This window comes from Leguminivora glycinivorella, chromosome 22, assembly GCF_023078275.1.
Source record: "Leguminivora glycinivorella isolate SPB_JAAS2020 chromosome 22, LegGlyc_1.1, whole genome shotgun sequence".
Classification (NCBI taxonomy): domain Eukaryota; kingdom Metazoa; phylum Arthropoda; class Insecta; order Lepidoptera; family Tortricidae; genus Leguminivora; species Leguminivora glycinivorella.
Genome location: NC_062992.1, coordinates 14367706 through 14386776, shown reverse-complemented (window position 1 = coordinate 14386776; position 19071 = coordinate 14367706). Strand labels below are relative to the sequence as shown.

The 19071-nt window shown below is 41.3% G+C and overlaps 2 protein-coding genes across 3 annotated transcripts in view; one reads left to right on the top strand and one right to left on the bottom strand.

Moving 5' to 3' along the window:
- Window positions 1–19071, top strand: part of LOC125237727 (KH domain-containing, RNA-binding, signal transduction-associated protein 3-like) — a 275954-nt gene that overhangs the window by 198651 nt on the left and 58232 nt on the right. The gene's annotated exons all lie outside the window — the stretch shown is intronic.
- LOC125237731 (36.4 kDa proline-rich protein-like) lies at window positions 2683–3261 on the bottom strand. Its single transcript, XM_048144900.1, has one exon. It carries the CDS (start codon window positions 3219–3221, stop codon window positions 2841–2843), a length of 381 nt encoding a protein of 126 aa, XP_048000857.1. The 5' UTR covers window positions 3222–3261; the 3' UTR covers window positions 2683–2840.

The window sequence follows — 19071 nt, the reverse complement described above, 5'->3', positions numbered from 1 at the left end:
GAACTCTTTTTTTTTGTACAGTCTAGGGCCACAGCTATCATTTAAGACCTAGTTCTCTCCTGGAACTCGTGAAAATCTTTCAGCAGATCACACCTGTAACTTGACAAAATCGAAATTTCAAACTTGATTTTAAAAAAATTCTAAAAGGTTCCTGAATACCTAGAACTATTTTGTTCTGTACAGTCTAGGGCCACAGCTATCATTTAAGACCTAGTTCTTTCCTGGAACTCGTGAAAATCTTTCAGCAGATCACACCTGTAACTTGACAAAATCGAAATTTCAAACTTGATAAAAAAAATCTAAAAGCATCCTGAATGCCTAGAACTCTTTTGTTTTGTACAGTCTAGGGCCACAGCTATCATTTAAGACCTAGTTCTCTCCTGGAACTCGTGAAAATCTTTCAGCAGATATCACCTGTAACTTGACATAATCGATTTTTAAACTTGATTTAAAAAAAAATCTAAAAGCATCCTGAATGCCTAGAACTCTTTTGTTTTGTACAGTCTAGGGCTACAGCTATCATTTAAGACCTAGTTCTTTCTTGGAACTCGTGAAAATCTTTCAGCAGATCACACCTGTAACTTGACAAAATCGAAATTTCAAACATGACTTTAAAAAAAATCTAACAGCATCCTGAATGCCTAGAACTCCTTTGTTTAGTACAGTCTAGGGCCACAGCTATTATTTAAGATATAGTTCTCTCCTAGAACTCGTAAAAATCTTTCAGCAGATCACACCTGTATCTTGACAAAATCGAAATTTCAAACTTGATTTAAAAAAAAATCTAAAAGGGTCCTGAATACCTAGAACTCTTTTGTTCTGTACAGTCTAGGGCCACAGCTATCATTTAAGACCTAGTTCTCTCCTGGAACTCGTGAAAATCTTTCAGCAGATCACACCTGTAACTTGACAAAATCGATTTTTCAAACTTGATTTAAAAAAAAATCTAAAAGCATCCTGAATACATAGATTTCTTTTGTTTTGTACAGTCTAGGGCCACAGCTATCATTTAAGACCTAGTTCTCTCCTGGAACTCGTGAAAATCATTCAGCAGATCACACCTGTAACTTGACAAAATCGAAATTTAATACCTAAATTGAAAAAAAAATCTAAAAGCTACCTGAATGTCTAGAACTCTTTTGTTTTGTACATTCTAGGGCCACAGCTATCATTTAAGACCTGTTTCTCTCCTGGAACTCGTGAAAATCTTTCAGCAGATCACACCTGTATCTTGACAAATTCGAAATTTCAAACATGACTTTAAAAAAAATCTAAAAGCATCCTGAATGCCTAGAACTCTTTTGTTTTGTACAGTCTAGGGCCACAGCTATCATTTAAGACCTAGTTCTCTCCTGGAACTCGTGAAAATCTTTCAGCAGATCACATCTGTAACTTGACAAAATCGAAATTTCAAACTTGATTTAAAAAAAAATCTAAAAGGGTCCTGAATACCTAGAACTCTTTTGTTCTGTACAGTCTAGGGCCACAGCTATCATTTAAGACCTAGTTCTCTCCTGGAACTCGTGAAAAACTTTCAGCAGATCACACCTGTAACTTGACAAAATCGAAATTTCAAACTTGATTTAAAAAAAATTCTAAAAGGGTCCTGAATACCTAGAACTCTTTTGTTCTGTACAGTCTAGGGCCAGAGCTATCATTTAAGACCTAGTTCTCTCCTGGAACTCGTGAAAATCTTTCAGCAGATCACACCTGTAACTTGACAAAATCGAAATTTCAAACTTGATAAAAAAAAATCTAAAAGCATCCTGAATGCCTAGAATTCTTTTGTTTTGTACAGTCTAGGGCCACAGCTATCATTTCAGACCTATTTCTCTCCTGGAACTCGTGAAAATCTTTCAGCAGATCACACCTGTAACTTGACAAAATCGAAATTTCAAACTTGATTAAAAAAAATTCTAAAAGGGTCCTGAATACCTAGAACTCTTTTGTTCTGTACAGTCTAGGGCCACAGCTATCATTTAAGACCTAGTTCTCTCCTGGAACTCGTAAAATCTTTCAGCAGATCACACCTGTAACTTGACATAATCGATTTTTCAAACTTGATTAAAAAAAAATCTAAAAGCATCCTGAATGCCTAGAACTCTTTTGTTTTGTACAGTATAGGGCTACAGCTATCATTTAAGACCTAGTTCTTTCTTGGAACTCGTGAAAATCTTTCAGCAGATCACACCTGTAACTTGACAAAATCGAAATTTCAAACATGACTTTAAAAAAAATCTAACAGCATCCTGAATGCCTAGAACTCCTTTGTTTTGTACAGTCTAGGGCCACAGCTATCATTTAAGACCTAGTTCTCTCCTGGAACTCGTGAAAATCTTTCAGCAGATCACACCTGTAACTTGACAAAATCGAAATTTCAAACTAGATTTAAAAAAAAAATCTAAAAGGGTCCTGAATACCTAGAACTCTTTTGTTCTGTACAGTCTAGGGCCACAGCTATCGTTTAGGATTTAATTACGGTCTGGAACTCCATGAAATATTTGAGCATAGCCTGTATTATGTTTGAAAAATTATATATTATTAATGTTTTGTTTTTTTTTTGGATTTGTTTCTTGAGTAAGAGCCTAGAACTCGTGAGTTCTGTAAACGATGGAGCTAGATCTTTTATTTGGGTCCAAAATTACGTTTGTGTGTTTATAAATTACACCAACAGAGCATGTGTGAAGTTAGCATATCAATTTATTTGAAAATAACTGTTAAATGCTGGTGATGGTCAGTGCTTTGGTTTATTTTTGTCAGGAACTCCTGGTTTTCGTGTGGCGGAGCTGTGTACTAAATTTTAATCCATTCGGGAACAAATGATATGCTGGAGTGGGAAGTTAGCATATAAATTCTGGACAAACTACTGTTGTGGAATTGAGGTCAGCGAAGACGGGGCTCTCAGTGATGATCGGGGCATCGACGACGACGGGGGCATCCACAATGATGGGGAGCTCAGCGAACACAGGGCTCTCAACGATGGGGGTGTCGACAACCACGGGGCTCTCAACGATGGGGGTGTCGACGACGACGGGGCTCTCAACGATGGGGCTCTCAACCAGGGCGGGTCCAACGGAGATGGGGCTCTCAATCAGGGCGGGTCCAACGGAGATGGGAGCATCGACGATGGGCGCGGAGCCACCACCGGGGGTGACCAGAGCGCGGGTCGGGCCAGCGACGGCCACGGCGACGACGGAAGCGACGATCAGCAGGAATTTCATGGTTGCTGCAAACAAAAGTGTGTTTTACTTGCAGGCGTGGAAAAGACAAGGTTTCATTGCAAGTTGATTATTTAAAACAATCTTTTACTTAAAGATGTTGCAAGCACAACGATGATTTTAGACGAAAACAGACACATTTAGACACATTTAGACAGATTTTAGAGGTTTATTTGTATTGGTACTTACTATGAAGTAATTACATAATAGTACATGAAGCACCGAGCTCAATAATTTGAATTCGTTTCAAGTATATTATAATTTTAATAACAGTATTTTCCCGGTATTACGCGATCTCGAATAGCGGATTGAATAGGAGATTGTGAAATACGGATATTTGATTGAAATACTAATAATTTTGTATGTATTTGAAACTCACCTGTTTGGTTTGATGTTTTAAACTATGCTTTTGCTAAAAAATATCCTAGTTTTATACCAATTTCTTATCATCGTCTGGAACTACTGCATATCGTAATCGTTAAGTAATCTTAATATACTTTAATCCAGTTGTTTACAACCATTTATACCATTTATTTACTTTTTTTACACAAGATTTGCTTACAAACACATGAGTCATCTAGACTACTAAAAGATTACACGGCCTTATCACAGAAACGCGTCTTTAACCTGCCCACCCCAAGAGTTAACTCAGCTTTTGGCAAACGCTTTGGGGATCGCATCCGTGCGTCTACATACAACGCAATTAATAAATTATGTAACCTTAGGGTCTGTAGTCTAAAGGAGGCAAAAGTATTACTCTGGAATTTTTTGCATTCACAGAAATATGCTGAGACAGAAGATTTCGTAGCTTCAACCTTTTAGTTTCAACTTAAGCCTTGGTTGTATAAATTTTACTTTTAAGTATAGATAGTTTTATTTAAAATTGTAACTAATTCAGTAACACAATGTAAATGGTTCCCCGCGACACAGGCACAGCCTAGTGCGAGGACCCCTGGAAATGTAGAAACCGAACTCTGTTAATAAACTTTCTTTCTTTCTTTCTTTCTTTCTTTCTTTATTTATGGTTAAATTTGAGGTGAAGATTAAATTTTGGCAAATTGTATAAGTAATCAGCCGCTATCTTTTTCTAATCCTTAGATTATTGAGAAATGAGGGAAACGTTTGAAAATATTTCAATGAAGTTATTCAATTTTATCTTGTGCAATAGGAGAAATAAAATTTGGACTATGACAAGAGCACTTGTGTGACCTTCAAGTGACTGAGTGGCATCAGATCGCACAGGATAGGAGCGAATGGCGGAATATTGTGTCGGAGGCCAAGATCCACTTCGGGTCGCTGAGCCATCGCAGTAAGTAAGTAAGTATGACAAGAGCACCAAAATTCAAAACCCTTTTTGAGGTTTGGCAAAAATAAACGCATTTATCATTCATCTTCATAAAATATACATATCTACATATTTAGAGACCACATGAAACTGCTCAAGAGGTTGAAAAAAAACATAATTGTGACATTGCATACTCTTGCCAGCCTCTCGCCTACACCACAACTGAACCCATATCCCACAGTCGACTTCTACGAAACTCAATGGTGGAAAGGATTTGTGATATTCTTAACCCTTTCCCTAAATGAAAAAAATACGGATGTATGTCCGTGTAGTAGGTCCTTTGTACTACATTTAGAATTTCATGTAGGTACATATTCTAAGTTTTTTGCAAATAAATTATTGTTTGTTTGTTTGTTTGTTTATTGATAATTTGTATTTAGTACTTGTACTTGGTTTGGTCTGTGGTGTCTTAATTGACAGATTAAAGTCGACGAGTAGAAAAAAAGCTTCTTTTGTACTTTGAATAACCACACTACTTTCGGTGCTAAAATAATTTTGTTGTGGCGCCGACATTTTTTACGAGTGAAAAAGGTAAACAAACACGGCCAAAGAAACTATTCTACGAAGTGCCCGCTATAGAGCTAGGAATATCGACGAATGCGTTGCTTTAATCGATCTGCCGTGTTGTTTATCAGACACATCGTGATATTCCTGGAGAACTTTTAGGCATTTCATGATTTGGTGCCGTTTCTCGATATGCCTAGGAATCTCGTGATCTGGCGGATTGTACGATCGGTCGTCGACATACATATTTAATTTGGACTATGTTGATCAAATAGTTACTAAGAGACGGCCATTCAAAGGTTTGCACAATTTCTACAAAAGAAAAAACAAAGCCAATTATGACTAAATCGATTATGCATAATAGAATTATTCATAAAAAAATTATGCCACAACAGGGTGAACCGGAAGATTCACTTCCACCTTGCAAGCAATATAGCTCTGGCACCACATTTTGGACGGCCGGCGGCCAGCAAAGGTGAAAGTCCTGCGGCCCGTTCCTACTCCAACCGGTCAAAGAAGGTATGCTGGAGAAAGGTTCCTGACGGACTAATGGAGGCATGGAACCCAAGGGACGCCACTTTACATTCAGCTTGCCACAAGTTGCCTTGCCCTATAATTATATTAAATACCAAATATTTATTATTTATTTATATTGTTACCGTTTTATTTTATATTACTATGTTCCACAAACTTGGCTTAATTTAGGGCTACGTCTGGGGATAGGATATTTTTAGGGTCCCGTAGTCAACTAGGAACCCTTATAGTTTCGCCATGTCTGTCTGTCCGTCCGTCCGTCCGTCCGTCCGCGGATAATCTCAGTAACTGTAAGCACTAGAAAGCCGAAATTTGGTACCAATATGTATATCAATCACGCCAACAAAGTGCAAAAATAAAAAATGAAAAAAATGTTTTATTAGGGTAGCCCCCCTACATGTAAAGTGGGGGCTGATTTTTTTTTTCATTTCAACCCTAACGTGTGATATATTGTTGGATAGGTATTTAAAAATAAATAAGGGTTTACTAAGATAGTTTTTTGATAATACTAATATTTTCGGAAATAATCGCTCCTAAAGGAAAAAAAAAGTGCGTCCCCCCCCTCTAACTTTTGAACCATATGTTTAAAAAATATGAAAAAAATCACAAAAGTAGAACTTTATAAAGACTTTCTAGGAAAATTGTTATGAACTTGATAGGTTCAGTAGTTTTTGAGAAAAGTACGGAAAACTACGGAACCCTACACTGAGCGTGGCCCGACACGCTCTTGGCCGGTTTTTTTAATCATATGCTGTCAATTCTACTAGCCAAGTAGATGTCGTACAGTAAAATGGCTCCAATATTATTAAGGTTATCTTTTAACGTGATTAATTAAACAAAGTCTTACTTAATAAACAATTTATTAAGAATATGTATCACTTATCACAGTTTATTGACACTGCACCAAAGGTAAAAGGTTGGTTAGCTTATGTATATAAATAAAATAAAAGCGCCGTTTCCGGTTTAGTTAAGGATGTCGGGGAGGGTGATCAAGGGGCGACCTCGACTTTGATAATCGTCATCGCAACCACGTTTACAGTTTATTTCTGTTGAGAATTAAAAAAAAATTGGGTTAAAAAACTATGAAAAAGGATTTTTTCATGATGAAAGTATCGCGCTAACCGAAGACAATATTAATTATTAGGTGAAAATGTAAATAACTTAAAAACACGTCTGAATTAATGATAACATTAACGATTTCTACGTCTGGTTTATTTTCGCCCATATAATATTTTTCATTTCAGCCCTTTTTAATTGTGGAACATCCCACATTACAATAAATAATAATAATAATAATAATAAAAATGTTACACCCGCGCTCGTCTGTTATGAGATTGTACATCCCACGGAAGTGCGGAGGTCGAGGCTTCCTAAACGCCAAAAATCTCCACAACCGTGAGGTGTACAATCTCAGGAATTACTTCCTTAACAACGAGTGCGGGATGCATCGTGATGTGGTGGCAGTGGACGGAAACCTCACGCCGCTCTCCTTGGCGAAAGAGAACTGGCGCAAACCTGTGGTACTAAGTACTGCGGACCGCAGGGCGGTATGGGAGAGCAAGCAGTTACACGGGCGGTTCTACAAGGCCCTCACGGGACCCGATGTAGACCTGCTCGCATCGGTGAACTGGTTACGATTCGGGAACCTCTTCGGAGAAACCGAGGGTTTTGCCTGTGCAATTGCCGACGAAGTTATGATGACGAACAACTACCGGAAATATATCCTGAAGGACGGTACGGTCGACATTTGTCGGGCATGCCGCCGTCCCGGAGAGTCACTCAGGCATATCATCTCCGGTTGTTCTCATCTAGCTAACGGTGAGTACTTGCACAGGCATAATCTCGTAGCCAGGATCATTCACCAGCAGCTTGCTCTTCAATACGGCCTTGTGGAACGCGAAGTACCGTACTACAAGTATATACCTGCGCCAGTTCTCGAAAATGGTCGTGCCATGCTCTATTGGGATCGATCTGTTATCACTGACAGGACTATTGTAGCCAATAAGCCTGACATTGTCATAATAGATCGATCGCAACGCCGGGCCGTGCTCGTCGACATCACCATCCCCCATGATGAGAATCTCGTGAAAGCCGAGAAGGACAAGTCCAGTAAGTACCTAGACTTGGCTTACGAGATAACCGCCATGTGGGATGTTGATTCGACGATCATTGTCCCGATAGTCGTTTCAGCGAACGGTCTCATAGCGAAGAGTCTCGACCAACATCTCGAGAGACTCTCGCTAGGTGGATGGATCAAGGGCCAGATGCAGAAGGCAGTGATCTTGGACACAGCGCGGATAGTCCGACGGTTCCTCTCTCTGCAGCCCTAACCACCGGCAGCTTGGGCCCTGCCCCGCTGCTGGCGGCACCCTAGGTTAGGTTTTTTATAATGTGTTTATATAATGTGTTTATATATTTTGTATTGTTTTGTATGTGGTTTTGTATTTTACTTTTATAATCATATTATAAGTAACCTAACTTAAGAAGAAAGATAAATAAAGAGAATAATAATAAAAAATGAAAAATGGTTCTTGAAAATGGTCGTGCCACGCTCTATTGGGATCGATCTATTATCACTGACAGGACTATTGTAGCCAATAAGCCTGACATTGTGATAATAGATCGACCGCAACGCCGGGCCGTGCTCGTTGACATCACCATCCCCCATGATGAGAATCTCGTGAAAGCCGAGAAGGACAAGTCCAGTAAGTACCTAGACTTGGCTCACGAGATAACCGCCATGTGGGATGTTGATTCAACGATCATTGTTCCGATAGTCGTTTCAGCGAACGGTCTCATAGCGAAGAGTCTCGACCAACATCTTAAGAGACTCTCGCTAGGTGGCTGGATCAAGGGCCAGATGCAGAAGGCGGTGATCTTGGACACGGCGCGGATAGTCCGACGGTTCCTCTCTCTGCAGCCCTAACCACCGGCAGCTTGGGCCCTGCCCCGCTGCTGGCGGCACCCTAGGTTAGGTTTTTTATAATGTGTTTATATGTTTTTTATATTGTTTTGTATGTGTTTTTGTATTTTACTTTTATATTCATATTATAAAAAGCTTAACCTAAGAAGCAAAATAAATAAAGGAATAATAATAAAAAAAATGACGCTGTCAACGTCAGACGTGTTTTCGAAATTCTCTTCTATAATTTTTTACATTTTATGTTTACATGTTGCTTTTTAATCTTATTTATGTGGAAAATATTGCCCCGGACATGACATGATGCCATCACGAAATTGGGCTTGAAGCTGCAAAAGAAATAAGTTCAACATGTACATAGAACAGAAATGATTACGAGAAGTAAAACACGAGCTCTACAAGCGTCACCACGAGTAAACGCACGCCCACCACCCTCGCCCGCCTCGTCCGTCTCCTCGCAACCGCCGTCGAGTGACGAGTTCGCCACCGCGGCCGACACCAGCGAGTCGAGCGACGAGAGCGGGCCGCCGCCGCCGCCGCCACGACCACCAGCGCGACGAGGGCGGCCACCGCTGCCGGCACGCTTGGGGCCTGCGGGACATCCTGCCCCGCCCACGGCTCCCGCTGCCGGTGGTGTAGTGCGTCGCATGACATGGACTCGAGAAATAAACGAGAATGTCATGCGCGCCTATTACGGGGCCACAGAGGGGGGAACCCGGCTATCCGCGTACCGTTCGAGAATGCTGCCTCTGTTTCAGGCACTCGAGCCATCCACCACCGTATCGGAGCAGCGGCTATCGGATCAGGTGCGCGTCATTCAGCGGTCAAAGCGGTTGGATGACGCCACACTTGATCGGCTCCGCCAGGAGGCTCTCGCTACTCGCGCGGACCCTGCCTCGGGGCGGGATTTGCCCGCCATGTCGCCGGACCCGGTGCCCGAACCCGACCTGGCACCGGAGGCGCCGCGGGTTGATTCCGGTAACGACGGCGGGGACTTCGCGAGTCAGAGCGAGAGTGAGCCTGCCAATGAGCAACTGAGGAGGTCTTTGGAAGAGGCGATTACGCAGTATCGCTCCACAAGCAATCCTAGGCCACGATTACCACGTCTGCCCATGAATAGACGCAATCTAGCGCTAATAGGAGCCTTAAATGCTTTACTAGATCCATATATGCGGACTAGTAAAGATCTAGATGATACACACTCGATCATGTACTGCGGGGCCATCGCGGCGTGCCGTGTTGCTCGAGTCAAGTTTCCGGACGCTGACCGTGCAACTAGGACCGCCGAAGGTGTCCCTGCATGGCAAGTACGGATCGAACGTCGTATCAACTCGTTTAGGACTCTCATTGCAAAGCTGATCTGCTTCAGAGGGGGTAATAATCGCCCCCGAGTAATGCGCTTTGTGAACCAGGCGTTCGCGGGGACGGACATCAGGCCCCGCGACTATTTGGCCAATGTCACAGAGCGCATCGACTTCCTGAAGCAGAAAGTCTATGCATGGGCAAGCCGTATTCGCCGCTACAGAAAGCGTGTGGACCGATTCCAGCAGAATCGTCTTTTTCAAAGCGACCGAAAGTATACCGAAGGTGGGAGGAAACCGACCCTCGTGTGTCTGACGTGCGGCTGCCGGATGCTACTGCCATGTCTGATTTCTGGCGTAGCATCTGGTCGGTGCCCGTCGAACACACGGAGGGTGAGTGGATGACCGTTGTCGAACGCGAGTGCGAGAGCATCGAGCCTATGGGGGCTATCACCATCAGCCCCGACGACGTAAGTTGTGCTACCCGTACGGCCCAGAACTGGAAAAGTCCTGGACCGGACGGATTGCACAACTTCTGGCTAAAATGGTTTCGATGCTCGCACTCGCGTTTGGCAACGCAATTTCAACAAGCCCTCGATCTTGGTTCTCTCCCACCTTCCCTAACAACTGGTGTTACTTTCCTGCTCTATAAGTCCGGTAGTACCACGGAAGCAAAAAACTACAGACCCATCACGTGCTTGCCTACACTTTACAAGCTCCTTACATCCATTTTGAGAGCAAAAATTAACGCGCATATTGTCGCTAACAACATTCTGGCTCCCGCTCAAAATGGATGTAGGGTTGGGTCCCGTGGTACTAAAGAGCTCCTCCTCATAGACATGACCATCTGCCAACAAGTTCGGCGGAACAAGGGGGCCATTTCGGCCGCTTGGATTGACTATAAGAAGGCCTATGATTCGGTGCCTCATTCATGGCTGAGAAGGGTATTGGAGCTGTATAAACTTGATGCAGCTTTAATATCCTTCCTGGCTGCATGTATGAGGCAGTGGACCACAGTCCTTCGTCAACCAGGAGGCAGGGATGGCCCCCTGGCCTGCAGGACTTCATAAGGATTGAGCGAGGAATATTCCAGGGTGACAGTTTGAGTCCATTATGGTTCTGCCTAGCTCTGAATCCCCTCAGCACGCTGCTGAAGGATTCTGGGCTAGGTTGCCGGCTTCGGAGAGAGGGTGAAGTCATCTCTCACCTTCTGTACATGGACGATCTCAAACTATTTGCACCGAACACCCAAGACCTGATGGTGCTATTGAAAACGACAGAAGTTTTCAGTACCGCCATCAGAATGGAGTTTGGTGTCGATAAGTGTGCGGTTATGCATGTACAGCGGGGGGAGGTTGTAAATTCAGAAAATTTACAACTTTCTGAGACGATGTCGTTCAGATCTATCTCTGAATCAGAAACCTATAAGTACCTTGGTATGTCACAGTCGTTGGGTATTGAGGATGTTGGCATTAGACGGTCGGTGATGGAGCGCTTTTTCAGTCGGCTGACAAAAGTCCTTAACAGTCTTTTATCAGGAGGCAACAAAGTGCGCGCCTTTAACGCCTGGGTAATGCCTCTACTCACATACTCCTTTGGCATACTACGGTGGACCCAGACTGAGCTGGACGCCCTGGATCGGAGGGTCCGCTCACTGCTTACCACACACCGTATGTTACACCCGCGCTCGTCTGTTATGAGATTGTACATCCCACGGAAGTGCGGAGGTCGAGGCTTCCTAAACGCCAAAGATCTCCACAACCGTGAGGTGTACAATCTCAGGAATTACTTCCTTAACAACGAGTGCGGGATGCATCGTGATGTGGTGGCAGTGGACGGAAACCTCACGCCGCTCTCCTTGGCGAAAGAGAACTGGCGCAAACCTGTGGTACTAAATACTGCGGACCGCAAGGCGGTATGGGAAAGCAAGCAGCTACACGGGCGGTTCTACAAGGCCCTCACGGGACCCGATGTAGATCTGCTCGCATCGGTGAACTGGTTACGATTCGGGGACCTCTTCGGAGAAACCGAGGGTTTTGCCTGTGCAATTGCGGACGAAGTTATAATGACGAACAACTACCGGAAATATATCCTGAAGGACGGTACGGTCGACATTTGTCGGGCATGCCGCCGTCCCGGAGAGTCACTCAGGCATATTATTTCCGGTTGTTCTCATCTTGCTAACGGCGAGTACTTGCACAGACATAATCTCGTAGCCAGGATTATTCACCAGCAACTTGCTCTTCAATACGGCCTTGTGGACCGCGAAGTACCGTACTACAAGTACTTACCTGCGCCAGTTCTCGAAAATGGTCGTGCCACGCTCTATTGGGATCGATCTATTATCACTGACAGGACTATTGTAGCCAATAAGCCTGACATTGTGATAATAGATCGACTGCAACGCCGGGCAGTGCTCGTTGACATCACCATCCCCCATGATGAGAATCTCGTGAAAGCCGAGAAGGACAAGTCCAGTAAGTACCTAGACTTGGCTCACGAGATAACCGCCATGTGGGATGTTGAATCAACGATCATTGTTCCGATAGTCGTTTCAGCGAACGGTCTCATAGCGAAGAGTCTCGACCAACATCTTAAGAGACTCTCGCTAGGTGGCTGGATCAAGGGCCAGATGCAGAAGGCGGTGATCTTGGACACAGCGCGGATAGTTCGACGGTTCCTCTCTCTGCAGCCCTAACCACCGGCAGCTTGGGCCCTGCCCCGCTGCTGGCGGCACCCTAGGTTAGGTTTTTTATAATGTGTTTATATGTGTTTTATATTGTTTTGTAAGTGGTTTTGTATTTTACTTTTATATTCATATTATAAACAGCCTAGCCTAAGATTTGAAAGAAATAAAGAGAATAATAATAATAATAAAGGGCAGGGCAGCTTGTGGCGAGCTGTTGGGGAGTGACGACCCCACGGACCCGAGTGTTCCCGAGAGTCGGTCAGGATCTCCGTCTCCGGCGTGTCTTCGCCGGCCGGAGTGGAACCCCAAGGGGACCCGCAGGACTCTCAGCTCTGGCTTGCCTTCATTGGCCGTCCAGAGAGGAACGTCTGAGCTGTCGCTCCAGGGGTGGAAGTGTTAAAGGGCATAACGCCGCGAGTAACTTCGGAGAAAGCGCAGCATCACCTCTCGACACCCCTGAGCCACTCATGCCGGTGTTGCGCCTGGCCGTCTTTAAGATGGCAAATCAGGTGCCCATCTACCGAGTGGCGAGTCACCGCCTGCCTCGATAACACTGTATTTACAATGTTATGGTAGGTGTCCCGAACTCTTAGCAATAGCCCAGTCTTATTTCCATCCAAATCTAAACCATAGAACAGGCATCTTTCCATTTTCTACAATAGTCCAATGCCTGCTGAAACCGGTTCACGGGTATCTATTCATGTACCCGTGAATGGGTTCCAGCAGGCGTTCTACATGACATCAAAGCTCTCCAAATGGCCTCTACGTGTTGGATCTATATCCCCACGCACGCCTTATAAATGACCGGGCTCGAAAGACCCGAGAGTTTTAAACGGAGATACAAATAATAATAATAGCCTTTTATTTCATGCAACTATAGATTACATTAGATGTGTAGATACATTGTTTTTTTTTTTTTTTTTTTTTTTTTTTTTTTTTTACATTTGATCGGTAACATGCATTTACCTACTTTAAACATATTTCAATTGAATAATAATATCGCGATAACAGACTGCTCATGAAATAATTATTTATACTAATTGATTTGCGAATTATTGTTTACTAATTAATTTCTAAAGGATAATAAATTAATGAATTGATTACATACTTAATAAATAAATTAATTAATTAATTGCATGGCGCTTTTCGCACAAAGGCCTCCCCCAAACGTTCCCATTCTTTCCTGTCTAGAGCCGATCTCCACCAGTATTTGTCGTGGCTTTTCAGGTCGTCTCTCCATCTAAGTTTAGGTCTGTAGTTTTTCCTTTTACTATATCTGGGCAGCCACTCTGTCGTAACTTTTGCCCATCTATCGTTTGGCATTCTACACACATGACCTGCCCATGCCCATTTAATTTTTTTGGCTGCGTGTATAACATCTTCTATGCCTGTTTTTTCCCTTATGGCTGTGTTTCGCATCCTATCTTGTCTGGTAATTTTGAGCATCGACCTTTCCATCGCTCTCTGGCATACCCTTAGTTTTTCCGCTTGTTCTTTTGTCAAGCTCCATGTTTGAGCTCCATATGTCAGTGTTGGGAGGATAGCAGTAGGTATTGAAGGTTGTTCGTTTTATTTTTAAGGATAGGTCGCTTTTCATGATAAATTTTAATGCCCAGTACTTTTTCCAGGCTTTACTTATCCTGTTCTCTATCTCCTTATCTTGCCTGTCGTTAAATGAAACCAGTTGTCCAAGATAAGTAAAGTTTTCTACATATTGCATCTCTTCTTGTCCAAGCTTAATAGGCGTCTCTGGTCCATTAGTCATAATTTTACATTTATTCTGGTTCATCTCTAGACCTGCTTCTTGCATGCCTCCTTAAATTCTGTCATCATCGTTTCCAGTGATGCGGGGTCATTTGCAAATATAATAACGTCGTCAGCAAATCTTAGATTACTTAGGAATTTCCCGTTTATTTTTAGGCCTCTTTTTTTCCAATGTAGGTTTCTAAATATCTCTTCCAGACTGGCGTTAAATAGTATTGGTGAGATAGGATCGCCTTGTTTGACGCCTTTTTGCAGTGCAAACGAATCTCCCTGCTTATCAGTTCTAATAGATGCCTTACTATTTCGGTAAATGTATTTTAATATGTTTATATACTTTTTTCTATATTTTGGCTTTCTAGGGTCTTAAAGAGGAATGTGTGATCCAGGGAATCAAAGGCCTTAGAGAAATCTATAAATGCTATATATATACTGCGATTGTATTCTATACACTTCTCTATAATTTGGTTTAAGCTGTGGAGGTGGTCAATTGTGCTGAATGAGGATCTAAATCCAGCTTGTTCCACTGGTTGTTGTTCTTCTAAAGATCTTTCTATTCTTCGTCTTAATATTGTCATAAAAAGTTTGTACATACAGGATGATATGCTGATCGGTCTGTAGTTATCCAAATTGTCCTTGTTTCCCTTTTTATGCAGTAAAGTAATTTTTGAGATGTTCCATTGCTCGGGAGTAATTTCTTCTTCTAATATTTCATTAAAAATCGACGAAATAGCTTTGTGTAGTTCGTAACTTGAATATTTTAATAACTCGTTGCTTATTCCGTCCGGACCTATAGCCTTTTCAGATTTCAATTTCACGATGGCTGAAGAAATTTCATCGACAAGGAACGGTTTCGGTGCTTCACATAAGTTTCTGTTATATATGCTGTAGTCCAAGTTTTTTGCAGAATATAGTTGTTTGAAAAACTTGGTTGCTGTAGTAACTATGTCTTTTCTGCTCTCTGTATTGCCTGTCGGATTTGTTAGGTTTGGTATTAGCTCCTTTCCAATAGACACGATTTTTTCAGCCTTTTTAATTCCACATACGTTGGTTAGTACATTCTCTATTTCTTCCATCTTTTGATGTTCTAGGTCTCTTTTAATTAGTTTTCTTATTCGTTTATTAATAGCCTTTAATCTATTTTTTTCTGCTCTAGTTTTGTTTTGTTTTTGTCATGCCACATTACAATACAACTTACAAACTAAATGCAGAAGTCAAAATATTGCAAAGAATTTTTTTATTGCACTGCAATGGACTTTTGCATTTACAATTTCTGTCAACTAAATTAAACTAAAATGTTCCTTTTGGCATTAACAAATGATGTCACATAAAACAAAAGACTGCGGAACAAAACATTATAATCGCGAGATAACGAATTCCTCGGACTTTAACTCGTTTATTGGCGTTGTAAATAAATATAAAACCGTAATAAATGTAAATTCGGCCGCCGATACGCCGCTGATAACTTGTGTTTTGACACGTGATCCTGATAATGTTGTGTCACTATTGTGTGTTAATTTTTGAAGACTGTAAAAACAAAAAAATCCAATCGTCTATGTTTTCCAGCTCATATAGCCCAACAATCTTCAAATCAAGGGTGAACAGACACCTTCTGAGCGAGCTCCATCGTAGGCCACGTCTTATGTGTCCATCATTAAGCCCATTTATATAAATATAAAAGAGACAAGAGTCATAAAAATATTCTGTAATATAGCCCAAAAAAACGTAACAAATCATTGGATCACGGCTCGCCGTCACTAATGATGTTTTAGAACGAGACTATCTTTGACTGTACGGTTACAGTTTAGTCTACACAGACACAAGACCGCAGCTAAATAGCACTAGACCCTACTCATAGTGTTGTGTTCCTGCCGGTGAGTAAGGCTGCCAGAGCTCAACGAGGGTGCGGTGTGTTGGTTACGGAAGGACCTATGGAACTAATTTGTTCCGTCTATTGTCCTTTGAGTCGTCGGCAACCCGAACCCTCCTTAGAACTTGTACACTCCTTTTTGCTGTGTACTTAACACAGCAAAAGGGAGTGTACAAGTTTATAATAGGTTGGCAACGCGCATGTGACACTCCTTGAGTTGCAGGCGTCCATATTTTGGTTACGGCGACCGCTTTCCATCAAGCGGACCGTGTGCTTGTTTGCCACCGACGTAGTATAAAAAAAAAGTCTCTGCAAGATGTTTTTGTGAAACCAATACTGAAATCGCGAAAAAAAATTTTGCTGTCCCATATCATGACAGTCGAAATGTAAGAAACAGCCAACTTTTTTTGCGAATTCAGCATTGTTCCCATAATAAAAGTTGTTCATTATGACCTCAATAGTCACTATGCAAAATTTGAACGGTCCGTTTTGTTTCACCCTGTATAGCCTGTATTTTCATCTAACTGTGTTGAGTAAACTAAAAGGGCTAGACGAAGAGTAATTTTATGCAAAGATATTTCAAAGGCCACTTTCCTTACAAGTTTCAAGCACTGGTCATTTGCATGGAAAAGTGCATCTCAGGGGTAGTTTTTATAACGTGTTTATGTTTAAGTACATGAAAATATAAAAACCGGCCAAGTGCGAGTCGGGCTCGCGCACAAAGGGTTCCGTAGCAGCAAATATAATAAACTTATTATGTCAATTTATACACCTGCCAAAATTACAGTTAAATCAACCTATCTCAAAAACTATAAGAGATACTTTGATCAAACCAAAAATCGTTGAAAGAGTTAATTAGCATGCATCACCTCTATTTTTTTTAGAATTTTATACCCCGTAGTTATAAAAATAGGGGGGACATACTTTTTACGACTTTGAGAGCTGATATCTCAAAAACCGTTCACTTTAAGAAAAATGTTTTTTAGAAAACTTTATATCATTTTAAAAGACCTTTCCATTGATACCCCACACGGGTATGTACATCGAAAAAAAAATTTTCATCCCTCAGTTACATGTATGGGGGACCCCACCCCCAATTCTTTTTTTTACTATTTAGTGTCATAATTTTGTAGCGGTTCATACAACACATATTCCCATCAAATTTCATCACTGTAGTACTTATAGTTTCCGAGTAAATCGGCTGTGACAGACGGACAGACGGACAGACGGACAGACGGACAGACGGACATGACGAAACTATAAGGGTTCCGTTTTTGCCATTTTGGCTACGGAACCCTAAAAACCAAGGACGATATAATACTGGGACAGACAAAGCCCATACAAAAAAGCGTACCCCTGAAATGTGCCTTTTAGTCTTAAAACTAGATGGCGCTGTTTCGCAGCCTGGAAGTGGCCAAAATCATATTTTCCCGAAATATTTTTTTGCATGTCTTTATTTTTTATAATAACAAATGACATGCTTCTTTATTTTAATATCACGTCAATACACATTTTGAAAAAAATAAATTTGTAGGCATCATCAGTGTAGTTATGATAGTATTTAATAGGTGGCGCTAAAAAATTTAGGTACGATTCTTAGTATGGAGATTCTCCTCCTTCTTCCTCCTACCCTTATCCCACGTTATGTGGGGTCAGTACAACATGTCTTCCTCTTCCATTCTCCCCTATCTTTCGTCATCTCAACACTCACATCTTTCTTTCTCATGTCCTTTTTCACACAATCCATCCATCGTTGTTTGGGTTTACCCCTCCCTCTCCATCCAATAACATTCATCTCCAACATTCTTAGTATGGAGATTGTAAATCCTATATAAAATATAAATCATCCTTGATAAAACTAATTTTATGGTGTATTCTTTACAAAATGAGGCTAGAAGTACCAAGCTGGGTTGGCACCGATGAAACGTAAATGTGATGTTACTGTGACAGGTCACAAGCCCTTCGCGGGGATTATGAATTTTCATAAATGTTCCTTTTTTAAAGTACCTACCTAATTCAAAAAATAACCCTTTATTTTTTTGGTTTAATACTTTGTTTTAGCTTTTTGAAAAACTGCTCAATTCAGCAATCTCTAGAATGGCTAAAAATGCGATCTCATGGAAACTTTATTCATAAAACCGTAGTTCATAAAAACTGCAGTTCATACTTCATTGCAACCGCGTTTTAAGAGCAACAAAAACAAAAGACGGATGCTTGCAAACCGAGCCAGTTGTTCCCGATGCTTACAGAGCTATTTATTATTACTTATTGTCCCGGATTTATAGGTTCACATTTTTGACACATTTGTTTTGAAGTATGTTGCGATGTGGCTAAGACGTATTGTTTGCCAAATCTAACGATTAATTTCGAATTGGTTGAATCGATTAGGCTCTATGTACAAGGAGGCGCTTAAACAAATATACCATTTCTATCAACTTACTGAAATGTCATTTGAATCGAAATGACAGACTCTGCCACAGCACTAGTTTAAAAATAAAAATGAATGATAAAAATGACGTAATAAGTAAATCCTGCGAGATAAATTAATATCGTAATTAAAATACTCACTAACGAAGATCCGCAAAAATGTAACATGTGTTAGATTATGTTTAAAGTAAGCGAAATATTGTTTTTAAGTGCTTGATTTTTTTAAATATTATTACAGGATTTTATTTAAAATTTCATTAGGTTGCGCGAGTTTACGTTTTGTGGACGCTCTTTTGTTTTGTACAGTCTTGTACAGTCTAGGGCTACAGCTATCATTTAAGACCTAGTTCTCTCCTGGAACTCGTGAAAATCTTTCAGCAGATCACACCTGTAACTTGACAAAATCGAAATTTCAAACTTGATTTAAAAAAAAATCTAAAAGGATCCTGAATACCTAGAACTCTTTAGTTCTGTACAGTCTAGGGCCACAGCTATCATTTAA

Coding starts and splice junctions, on each gene's coding strand:
- LOC125237731 (XM_048144900.1), bottom strand. CDS start 3,221: ATGAAATTCCTGCTGATCGTCGCTTCCGTCGTCGCCGTGGCCGTCGCT.